At 41.6% G+C, this 11,149-nt stretch overlaps 1 protein-coding gene across 1 annotated transcript in view; it reads left to right on the top strand.

The window, feature by feature from the left end:
* prkd2 (protein kinase D2) overlaps positions 1–11,149 on the top strand; it is a 16,642-nt gene extending 5,493 nt beyond the window's left edge. Inside the window, exons 8-18 of the mRNA XM_037678174.1 lie at positions 1,125–1,236; positions 1,952–2,029; positions 2,108–2,426; positions 2,632–2,684; positions 2,777–2,849; positions 3,080–3,186; positions 5,782–5,943; positions 7,599–7,697; positions 7,893–8,160; positions 10,000–10,085; positions 10,931–11,149. Coding sequence (XP_037534102.1) covers positions 1,125–1,236; positions 1,952–2,029; positions 2,108–2,426; positions 2,632–2,684; positions 2,777–2,849; positions 3,080–3,186; positions 5,782–5,943; positions 7,599–7,697; positions 7,893–8,160; positions 10,000–10,085; positions 10,931–11,149 — 1,576 coding nt within the window. The remainder of the gene's footprint in view (positions 1–1,124; positions 1,237–1,951; positions 2,030–2,107; positions 2,427–2,631; positions 2,685–2,776; positions 2,850–3,079; positions 3,187–5,781; positions 5,944–7,598; positions 7,698–7,892; positions 8,161–9,999; positions 10,086–10,930) is intronic.

Below are 11,149 nucleotides of genomic sequence, written 5' to 3'. Positions count from 1 at the left end.
AGGTCATCAGGGTCAGATCAGGGTCAGATCAGGTTCACTACAATATTGACATTAATTGAAAAAAATGTAATACATTTAAACACATCGAACTAAACGTTTTAATGGTAGCTGTGACAATTAAATATTCTTTAAGAAAAAACGGCTATTTTCACTGTATTTTATTGCTGCTTAAAAATAACAGACAATGAGATTCCCAAGCAGGCAGCACGGTGGCGCAACTGGTAGAGCTGCTGCCTCTCAGCGAGCAGGTCCTTGGTTCAAACCCCGGTCCAGGGGCCTTTCTGGGTGGAGTTTGCATGTTCTCTCTGTGCATGCGTGGGTTTTCTCCGGGTGCTCCGGTTTCCTCCCACAGACCAAAAACATGCATGTTAGGCTGATTGGTAACTCTAAATTGTCTCTAGGTGTGAGTGAGAGAGTGAAGGTTTGTTTGACTTGTTTGTCTCTATGTGGCCCTGTGATGGACTTGCGACCCATCCAGGGTGTACCCCGCCCCTCGCACAGTGATTGCTGGACATGGGCACCGGCGACCCCCGTGACCCAAAATGGAATAAGCGGGTAAAGAAAATGGATGGATGGATGGATGGATGAGATTCCCAAGCCTCAACTCTCCCACTACAAGACAAAAATAAGACCCTATTTCCAAATGTAGGGCCAAGAGCTGAAATGGGATTTAGCTTAATGATTAATTTGCTGATCAAAGTCACAAATAAATTTTAAAACCAGTCAGATCAACTAAGCAAAACCAAACAACATCATTGAGGAAATATTATTTGTTCTTGTTGATGTCAGAGCTAAAACTTGCTTGGAATTAGCCTCAGGAAATTCATTTATTGGTTCAAATTTTTGTATTTTGACTGCAGATCAAGTCTTGTAAGACTGATGCTGTGGTGATTTTACAAATCTCTTGAGAATCCAGCTGTCATTTATGATCCTTTCACTGGCACAAAGCAATGCTTTTAATGAGATGAGTTTTAAAGAAAGCAAAAAATGTTGCTTTAGTTGAGTACAAGTCAACATTAATGTCACCTAAACTATTGACCCAAACTCTTACAGGAACTGATTTGGAAAGTGCAAATAAAAATCTTTTCAAAGGCAGGTTTAAGATTATACTTTTTTTTTTTTAGCGTTAACATCCCGTTGATGAGGGTGGTTCAGTCAGTGAGGCAGACAACTCGGCGATCCAGCACATCTATCAAGGAAGGATGGATGGTTCACTACAGCAATAAGGACACACTGGTAAAAACACAGAAAAACATAATCCATAATTCAAGTATCTACATCTCAAATTGTAACTCCTACCTGTGAAGACCGTTAAATCAGTTGATTCTAGTAGACTGAATGAATTTTCTTGACTTTCTTTTCTATCAGTCACAGAAACATTTTGCTTGTTTACTTCAGACTTGTGCAGAAAGAAAAAGTAGCCGTTAATGTACTTCACCCGTCCAGCAGCTTCTCTAACAGCAGTTTCAACCTTGACCGTTTGGTCTCAGCTTTTACGGCTTCCCTTTTCTTCCGTATTTCACATTGGGGGTGGACATGCGTGTTTGCGTGTGTGGGTAAAAGAGTGGCGATGAAGCTGACTGTCAACTAAACAGCACTCAGCTCAAATGTGATGAATTTGGCCCGAGAGTCAATTTTCTACTTTTTCTTCCTCTTAATGAGTAAAGCTTATATTTGACCTTTAAAGTAATTTATTTACCTCTAGTCTTTATCAAACTTTTTCTTTTCCGGCTGCACTAACACTTTTCTCCCTTCTGTCACTTTTGTCTTTTTCTCCTTCTTTGTTTCCACCTTCCTGCAGCTCATATTTTCACTCATCTTTCTTGCTATTTGACAACCTGAAACCAACCCTGAAAGTTCCTGCTGATCCCCAATAATCCCTCGCTCGTTGTCCTCTGCCCTCCTCGTCATTGCTGTGTCTCATTTTTGTTGTCCCGTCCTAACCCAACAGAGGAAAAGGCACTACTGGCGTCTGGACTGTAAGTGCATCATCCTGTTTCAGAACAACACCTCCAACAAATACTACAAGGTAAGCATCGGTCAGCCCATGATTATCCTTATTGTGTTTAAAGTGAGCATGTATTAGTAACACAATGTGTGCTTGCAGGAAATTCCTTTATCTGAGATTCTGCAGGTGCGTCCTGCCACCGACTTCACACTCGTCCCACAAGGCACCAATCCGCACTGCTTCGAGCTCATCACCGGCACTATGTGCTACTTTGTGGGAGAGGACCCCAACACCCTCCCCTCTGTATCCTCTAGCAACTCCCAGACTGTCCCTCGGACACCTCCCTCCCCCAACATGGTGCAGCCTAACAGTGGCATTGGGCGGGAGGTGGCGAACACCTGGGAGAGCGCCATTCGCCAGGCTCTCATGCCCGTCATATTTCAGGACGCCCCCCCGGCCGAAGGGAACACACCTCACAGTAAGCTGAGCATTACGCAGGTTAAAGGGACGGGTCAGAGCTTTTGAAGATGGGTTGTGCGGAGAAGTTATGAACTGTTAATATCTTACCTGTTGTAGTTAGCTTTTTGAACAGCCTCAGTTTGAAGGAACAGATTCTTGTGCACAGCCACGTGTTCATAAACTTCCATGTTTGGGCATAACGTGGGCTTTTTGTTTGTTTTTAGGACAAGCCTCCATAAGCATATCTGTGTCCAACAGTCAAATCCAAGAGAATGTGGTATGATTTTTTTAAATTTTGTTTGATTTTTTTTTTTAATGAATTTCATAAGAAGGCCAGCAGTAACCTATTGCAGCAATGCTTTCTTACAGGATATCAGCATGGTGTATCAGATTTTTGCTGATGAAGTACTAGGATCTGGGCAATTTGGAATAGTGTATGGAGGTATGCGAACATATTTAATTATTCCACCTGAGCTCTAGATATTTGTGTTTTGTATACGTTGAAATAAATACACAAGATGCAAACATTACCGTGTCTAGTTTTGAAACATAAAATAAATTAAAAAAATGTCTATAAGTCCAACAATTTCTCTGAAGAGCAGTGAAGCTCTTTAATGCACGCCACAAAATCAATTTAGAACATCATCAGTGACTTGCATTTAATCTTATCAGGGAAGCACAGGAAGACAGGAAGAGACGTCGCCGTCAAAGTCATCGATAAGCTTCGATTTCCCACCAAGCAGGAGAGCCAGCTGAGGAACGAGGTGGCCATCCTGCAGGTGAGCAAAAACAAACTGCACAGACCTGGAACCCACTGCACTTTAATGCAACGTAAAACTACACAAAGAAGCATTTGTATAACCAAGTGTTTCAAATTTTCCTTTTAGTTTTATGGGAACAATGTTTTCTACCAGAAAACTAAGAATTTAAACACCAGTTGTGAACTTGGACTTGTTTTGATCAGTTGGACCCTCAACTCAATTTACAACATTTCTTCAAAGAGAAGACAGGCTTTAGGCGAGCCGATTTACCCTGTTGGCACGCACGCAGCTGGATATCTCATCGACTTGGAAGACTTGATGATGTGTCTATCTCTGCTGCCATCTGTGGATTTTAAGGACGCGTATTTAATTGGATTTCCGATAACTGGTTCCTGCTTTTTGGATTCAGCTGGTTGCTGGTTTTATCTACAGTCAAGGAAGTCGTCGGCAGCAAATTTGGACCCGATCACGCTGCTTGCCTTTATGATGGCTTGGTTCGTGTCTCGAGTACCCAGACTCAAATGCTTTGGGCTGAATGGATCAGATCATGTGGATTTTACTCAGTCACGTTCCATCGGTGTGGCCATGTATTTTGGACATTTCAGAACCGAGTCGACCAACAAAGACTAAAGGTAGATGTCATTAAGTTCTGCCTGTCCCCAAAACAACTGTGTGTTTATCTGAAGTTGGCTCCCTTGGCTGGCCTTGAAGGCCATCTTATCTGAATTCGCCTGGAGTACATGTGATCTGACATTCACCACCCCCTCCCTGAGGAATTTCCAACTGATAACCAGATGGAACCAGCTGAATAAACTTTGTGTCATCATTTTAGGACTTTTGGATTCTCATAGACGTTATTCTTGGCCATTCCTTGACATACCTCGAGAATGTTTATGGATCTCACCGGAGGACATTGACTGATTTTCCATCCTTATCAGAACTCTTACAGTGACCTCGAGAGAGAGCATCTATGAACATGCTGACTGATCTCGTCTCCTCCGTCTGCAGAAATGTCTACGTTACTATGTGCTTGTTTGTGCGAGGTGTTTTTTAAATATCTGTTTATCTGTTTAAATAAAGGTTGAATGAATGAAAGTTTAGCGGCAACCTCATTTCCATCTAGATAACATTGAAAGGCTTTGATTATCTGACTTCTGCGTTATACTTCTGCTGGCTTTTGTGATGAGTTATCCATCCATCCATCCATCCATCCATCCATCCATCCATCCATCCATCCATCCATCCATCCATCCATCCATCCATCCATCCATCCATCCATCCATCCATTATCTTTACCCTCTTCTTCCTTTTTGGGTCGCGTGGGTCACTGGTGCCCATTTCCAGCTATCACTGTGCGAGAGGCGGGGTATATCCTTATTTTATAATTTTTTTAAATACATTTACTGGTGTAGATTTTATTCCTTTATTTATTTGATGATGTTTTGATTCTTATCCAAGAAACTTTGAACTTTGGAAAGCTGCAAAGATGTCTTGTTTGTAAAACTCGCATCATTTTCTTTAATAAGCAGTTTCAGTTTGCCTTTAGGGATGCTGTCAGTGTTCATTTCTTGAGTAACATTTATTCATTTCAACAAAATTGTAATTTCTATGTTTTATGTCCTTTAAATTCTACTTTTCATCTGTTAATGAGCAACAATAAACCACATCATTTTACTTTTTTAGGTCTTTAAAGTAAAACAAACAGGGGAAAAAAAGCATTTGCAATAAATGGCCTCAGCCATTGAGAGATACAGAGAGGAAAGTAAAAAGTGAATGTTAGGCTGTTTTATTGTTGCTTTCCTAAATTTTAGACATATCCGATTTTTAAAATTACAGCCTTAGTGCTGCAAGCTGCCATAAAAAAAAAAACTTTATTTATAAAGCACTTTCAAAACAACACCGTTGGCCAAAGTGCTGTACACTAACACATACAAGCAGAAGAAGAAGAATACACGCATAAAAACCATAAACTCAACAGATACCGTAAAGTAATGAGCTACCAAAATTATAAAATGGCAAACATTAAAAACAATAAAACAAATAACTTAAAAACAGTAAAACCAACATTTCAAGCTGAGTTAAAAGCCAAAGAGAAAAATTATGTCAGTATTATTGTATTTGAATTCATATTTGAAGATACAAAACTTTTATAATTTTTTTTACCAGCAGATGGAGACAGAATTGAACATCTGAACTTGTTTTCAGACATAAAATATCCAGCTGACAGTTTTATTTATACTTAAAAAGAAATAAACTTCTATAATAATAAAAGTAAACTTGGCACAGTTTATCTTATAAACAAAATCCTTTTAAATTGTATACATGTGAGTTAATGAGTTCTGAAACTGCCTTCTAGGATCTTTTTCTGTGGCTTTTTTTTTGTTTTGTCACATAATACTTATTATTTTCTTCTTGTTGTTGACTCCCCATCAGTCTTCAGTGTTGTCCTGTCTCTTGCTGACACGTCACTGAGTCCTGCTCTTCTCTCAGATATGCAACAATATGTCTCTTACTCCATTAAATATGTTTATGCAGTCTTCACTCTGAATCTGTCCAAACTTAGTTCACGACAAACCCCACAGTTAACCCACATTTTCTTCATGTTTCTTTCAGAGTTTACGCCACCTGGGCATCGTGAACCTGGAGTGCATGTTTGAAACCCCAGAGCGAGTGTTTGTGGTGATGGAGAAGCTGCATGGCGACATGCTGGAGATGATCCTCTCCAGTGAAAAAGGCAGACTGCCGGAAAGACTCACTAAATTCCTCATTACTCAGGTGAGTGCACCCAACAAAGGAGGGATTTATTTTGTAAAACAGAAGAACATTGTCATCCCTTATGTTGCTGGAATATCAGAGAAACTCAGATGGATTTTCTCCAAACACAACATCCCAGTGCATTTCAAACCCAACAGGACTTTCAGAAAGAGGCTGGTCCAGCCTAAGGACAAAACACCCATACACGAACAGAGTGGTGTGGTGTATGCAGTTCAGTGCAGCGAGGAATGTCCAGATCTCTATATTGGAGAAACCAAACAGTTACTTCACAGACGCATGGCTCAACACAGGAGAGCCACCTCCTCTGGACAAGACTCAGCTGTTCACCTCCACCTCAAGGATAAGACATTCTTTTGAGGACCAGAATGTTCATATTTTGAACCGAGAAGACAGATGGTTTGAGGGGTGGGGTGGGTGGGGGGGCGTTTATCAAGGAAGCTATTTATGGAAAATGAGAGAAACCATCTTTAATCAGAGGAGGAGGTCTCAGATTTCAATTTTCAAAAACTTATAATGCAGCTTTAGACCAGTCAGTTTAACGCCAATCAAGAACTTCATCCATGTGACCAGCGTAGAGTTGCATTCGGGCCCAAAAAATCCGACCCAACTCGGCCCCAGCCCGTAGCCATCATTTCCTAACCCGACCCGACAAATTAACAGTAATTACAGGTTTGAACCTGAAACCCCACCCCAACATTTTTAATTAATCTTTGACTGCTTATAAAGTTATTAACAGTCGGTGGATGCGTGTGGCTGAATCAAAGGGCAAAAATCGGAGCTGAGGGGGTGTTTGTCCTTTCATGGCCGTCAAATCGCATTAAATCCCTGCTTCTGCCTGCATTCTGCATTATTCAGACACGGACCCTGCTCTGACATGTCTGCGAGGCTATTTTGGGATCTCACCTGTTTGGGGCATTGGCCACGTGCGTCCACTGAGTGCAGCGGCTGAATGAACGTCCATTTGAGCTTTGATGGATCGCTGCCTGGCAGTACAGTCCCATCTGAAGCTAACTGAACTTTTTACCTCTTTCAAGGCCGGTCAGCGCGCGGTCAAATGGCCGTGTGCGGCTGGCAATATATGGCAAGCCATGTTGCCATATAATTGGATCGTCAGCTGCGTGCGTCCGCTGACGCAGTCAAAAGCCCGACACCGACCCGGCCCACCCATCCAGTACATTATTATGGCCGGGCCGGGTATTGGGCCTGAATTAGAAATGACAGCTCTAGACCAGAGAGGTCCATCTATGAGTCAAACTCACAACGACCCTAACAAACCTCTATTGTGAGGAGCGTGAGGGCAATCTGCATGTGAATCTAGCTTACAGAACATGTCAGCTTTATAACTCAAACTCCACTCTTTCCATTCTCTGAATTGAGAAAGCTCCTCAGAAGAGAGGTGAAACATCTTCAGTTACAAAATAAAGTCCAACTGTTTGTTTTAACTTTTTTTGTTTTGGTAGAAATGAGCTACATGTTACTGTTGTTGTCCAGTTTTATGATAAACAATGTGTAGATACTGCTCTGTCTTCTTTCACATAGCTTGACTGAGCATCATTTTGAGAGATATAATCAAGCGTGACTGTAGTTTCCCCCGTACCACTTGCTAACGGTGATGTTGTGGGTATGTTTGTGCACGTGTGGTTGTGTGTGAGAAGATTCTTGCAGCTCTCAGACACCTCCACTTCAAGAACATCGTTCACTGTGATCTGAAGCCAGAGAATGTGCTGCTTGCCTCTGCTGACCCTTTCCCACAGGTACTCGCACCAGTAAACACCCACATCTGTAAGCTGCTTTAAATAGGAGCAGTTCCAGTTCTCACACGCTGTATGAGCACATCAAACACTTTGACCTGTTTTCTCACATCTATTGTTCTCAGAAGTCTCACCAGCTTGCTTCAAGAGGAACGTGGCCTGACTTTCTGCTCACATTTGTCTCGTTGTTTCTTTCAGGTGAAACTGTGTGACTTTGGTTTTGCCCGAATTATTGGTGAGAAGTCCTTCCGCCGCTCCGTGGTTGGCACACCTGCTTACCTGGCTCCAGAGGTTCTGCTGAACCAGGGCTACAATCGCTCTCTGGACATGTGGTCAGTGGGTGTCATCATGTACGTCAGCCTCAGCGGGACGTTCCCGTTCAACGAGGATGAGGACATCAACGACCAGATTCAAAATGCAGCCTTCATGTACCCTACCAACCCCTGGAACCAGATCTCCAAAGATGGTAAATGAAGAGCAGCGGGAACCCGAGGGAGGCTCTAATAATATTACAGTGGTCTAATAGTTTAAGTAGTAGTGCGCTAAACTCAATAAAGTTTAATGTTCTGCTGAAACTATTTAAGTGAGGTTGTAATTCAATGTTGTGAACGTTTTAAGAGAATAACACATGTGCTTCAAGGTTTCTACGCAGACTTAAAAAGTGCTGAATGTGTGTTAAAGTATTTTCTGGGTCTGGATAAGTTTTGGGGGAAAATGACTCAGGAAAGTTCAGTGTTGATGGAGTGGCACGGTGGTAACGTGGTTAGAACTGCTGCCTCACACCAAGAAGGTTTAGCGTTCAAAACAAAGCCAGGGCCTTTTTTGTATAGAGTTAACATTTTCGCTGCATGCATGAGTGGGTTGTTTCTAGTTTCCTCCCACATTCCAAAAACATGCATGTTAGGTTAATGAGCAGCTCTGAATAGTCTTGTTTGTCTCAGTGGACCCTGTGATGGACTGACCTGTCCAGTGTGTCCCCCAGCTTTCACTCAATCACAGCTGGAGATGGATACCAGCTCCCCTGGACCCTGAAAAGTTTTCTTCTTCTTTTGTTTTTTTCCTCTTCAGGGGTTGTCACAGTGAGTCATCCTCCTCCATCCCTCTGTCCTCATCATTCTCTGTCCTCACTCCAACTACCTCCATGTCCTCTCTAACTGCATCCATATATCTCCTCTTTGTCTTTTTCCTGGCAGCTGCATTTCTAACATCCTTCTACCAGTATACCCACTGTCCCTCCTCTTGACATGTCCAAACCATCTCAGTCTGGCCTCTCTAACTTTATCTCCCAGTTGTTCAACCTGTGCTGTACCTCTGATGATCTCATTCCTAATCTTATTCATCCTTGTCACTCCTAAGGAGAACCTCAACATCTTTATTTCTGCCACTTCCAGTTCTGTCTCCTGTCTTTTTGTCCATGTCTCTGTCTCCAGACCAGACAACATAGCTGGTCTCATCACTGTCTTGTAAACTTTTTCTTTGACTTTTGCTGACACCCTTTTGTCACAAATCACTCCTGAAACTTTTCACTTTTCCCTGAACCCTGCAAAGTAAATTGGGTAAAGAAAAAACAGATGGATGGATGTTCTACACCAGAACTCCTGTTTCCCTGCTTCAAACAACTGAATGACCTACTCAGACTGTCATGTTTAACAGAAGCCTGTCAGTGACTCAATCATTTCAGTCAGGTTTGTTGAAGCAGGGAAACGTGTAAAACATGCTGAACTCTGGAGGTCTCTGTTCTACATGAATCCCAAGCTTCTTCCAGTGACAGCAGCTGTGGGTGAGAGTACACTTTATTAAACTATCTAAACTTAAAAAAAGATGCAGCACAAGAGCAGACTATCAACTCGTTTACAATTTATCAAATGTTACCCCAACCCTTCAGCTTTTTTTAGCCTCAAATGTAACATAATTTTACAAAATGACCTCATAATTTACTGAAGAAACCTTACGTTTTTTACAAATCTCTTTTAAATTAATGTGTTTTTTTTATTTATTCGAACAAAAGTGTCGTTCATTGCAAAACACCTTTGTGCACAGTGTGCCGCTGTTTTTAATGATTTTTGAAGCACCCAAAAATAAAAGCCTCAAGTACTGAGACATTATTTTGAAAAAAGACTAGAAATTCAATTAAAAGAATAGAAGCTTATAAAAATTGACATTTGAAAATGGAAATAGTGTTGAATCCCTGGTGCGTCCACAGCCTGATCAGTCCTAATGTTATAATCAGCTGACTATTGTCCAACTGATAATCTTTATTGTTGCTTTACCTTTTATAAAGTTATCTGAATGTTTGTGTTTGCAGCAATCGACTTGATCAACAACCTGCTGCAGGTTAAGATGAGGAAACGTTACAGTGTGGACAAAAGCCTCAGCCATACCTATTTACAGGTGGGATAAAATCACTATGCGCTCAAATACACACCTGGCTCATAAATGTTTATTTTAAAACAGATATGGTTTTCCCTTTGGGTGTTTTATCCTCCTTCCAGTCCATCTTTGTCCCCCAGTGAGAGAGTTACGTATTTTTCGGACTATAAGGCGCACGTAAAATCCTTTAATTTTCTCAAAAATCAACAGTGAGCCTTATAATCCAGTGCACCTTATGTATTAATTCTGGTTGTGCTTACTGACCTCAAACCGATTTTATGTGGTACACGGTTCAAAAATCAGTCAAAATGTTTTCGTTTCGCTTAATGCACCTTATAATCCGGTGCGCCTTATAGTCTGAAAAATACGGTAAATATATTTTACTCTCTCCACAGTCTTGATCAACACTTTAAAATCCTCATAAAATCTGCATTTGTTAAACAAAATGCTTAATGTTTTAAGCCCCAAGAGTCTGCAGCTATGTCAAAGGTATAAACTCAGAGTTAAAGGGTGACATGTATGAATTATAAATTATATGAGGATGTAAGAGGAGGAATTAGCTGTAAGAATGATGGGTTTGTGACTCTGAAGGTTACTGTTTTGTTGAAAGAGTGACATGCTTTAATTAATCTTTCATGATAACCCCTAACTGCATGAAAATGTCATTTATAATTTCAGGGTTATTCTATTTTTTCGTATTTTTTAGCCTAACTCCTGCAAATAAACACACACTCAGCCTAAAGTAATTACTGGATGGTGCATTATAGACCTGTCAAACTCATAATAGCCCCTTTTAACATCAACCTCACTTCAAGGCTTTCTGAAAGTGACATTTCATCCTCTCTGTTTGCGCCTCGTTTTTCCAGGACTACCAGACGTGGCTGGACTTGCGGGAGCTGGAGGCCAAACTCGGTGGGCGTTACATAACCCACGAGAGCGACGACAGCCGCTGGCAGATGTACGCTCAGCAACACAGTCGGTCTTACCCGCCTCACCTCGTGCCTCCTCGCCCAGCGTCGGCCTCCGATGATGAGAACGGGGATTCCGATATGCAAGGCCTCACCGAGAGGGTCAGCATCCTCTGA

Source organism: Nematolebias whitei, chromosome 6, assembly GCF_014905685.2.
Source record: "Nematolebias whitei isolate Nwh7 chromosome 6, NemWhi1, whole genome shotgun sequence".
NCBI classification, from domain to species: domain Eukaryota; kingdom Metazoa; phylum Chordata; class Actinopteri; order Cyprinodontiformes; family Rivulidae; genus Nematolebias; species Nematolebias whitei.
The sequence above is the reverse complement of the archived record's forward strand: the minus strand, read 5'-3'. Positions and strand labels throughout refer to the sequence as shown.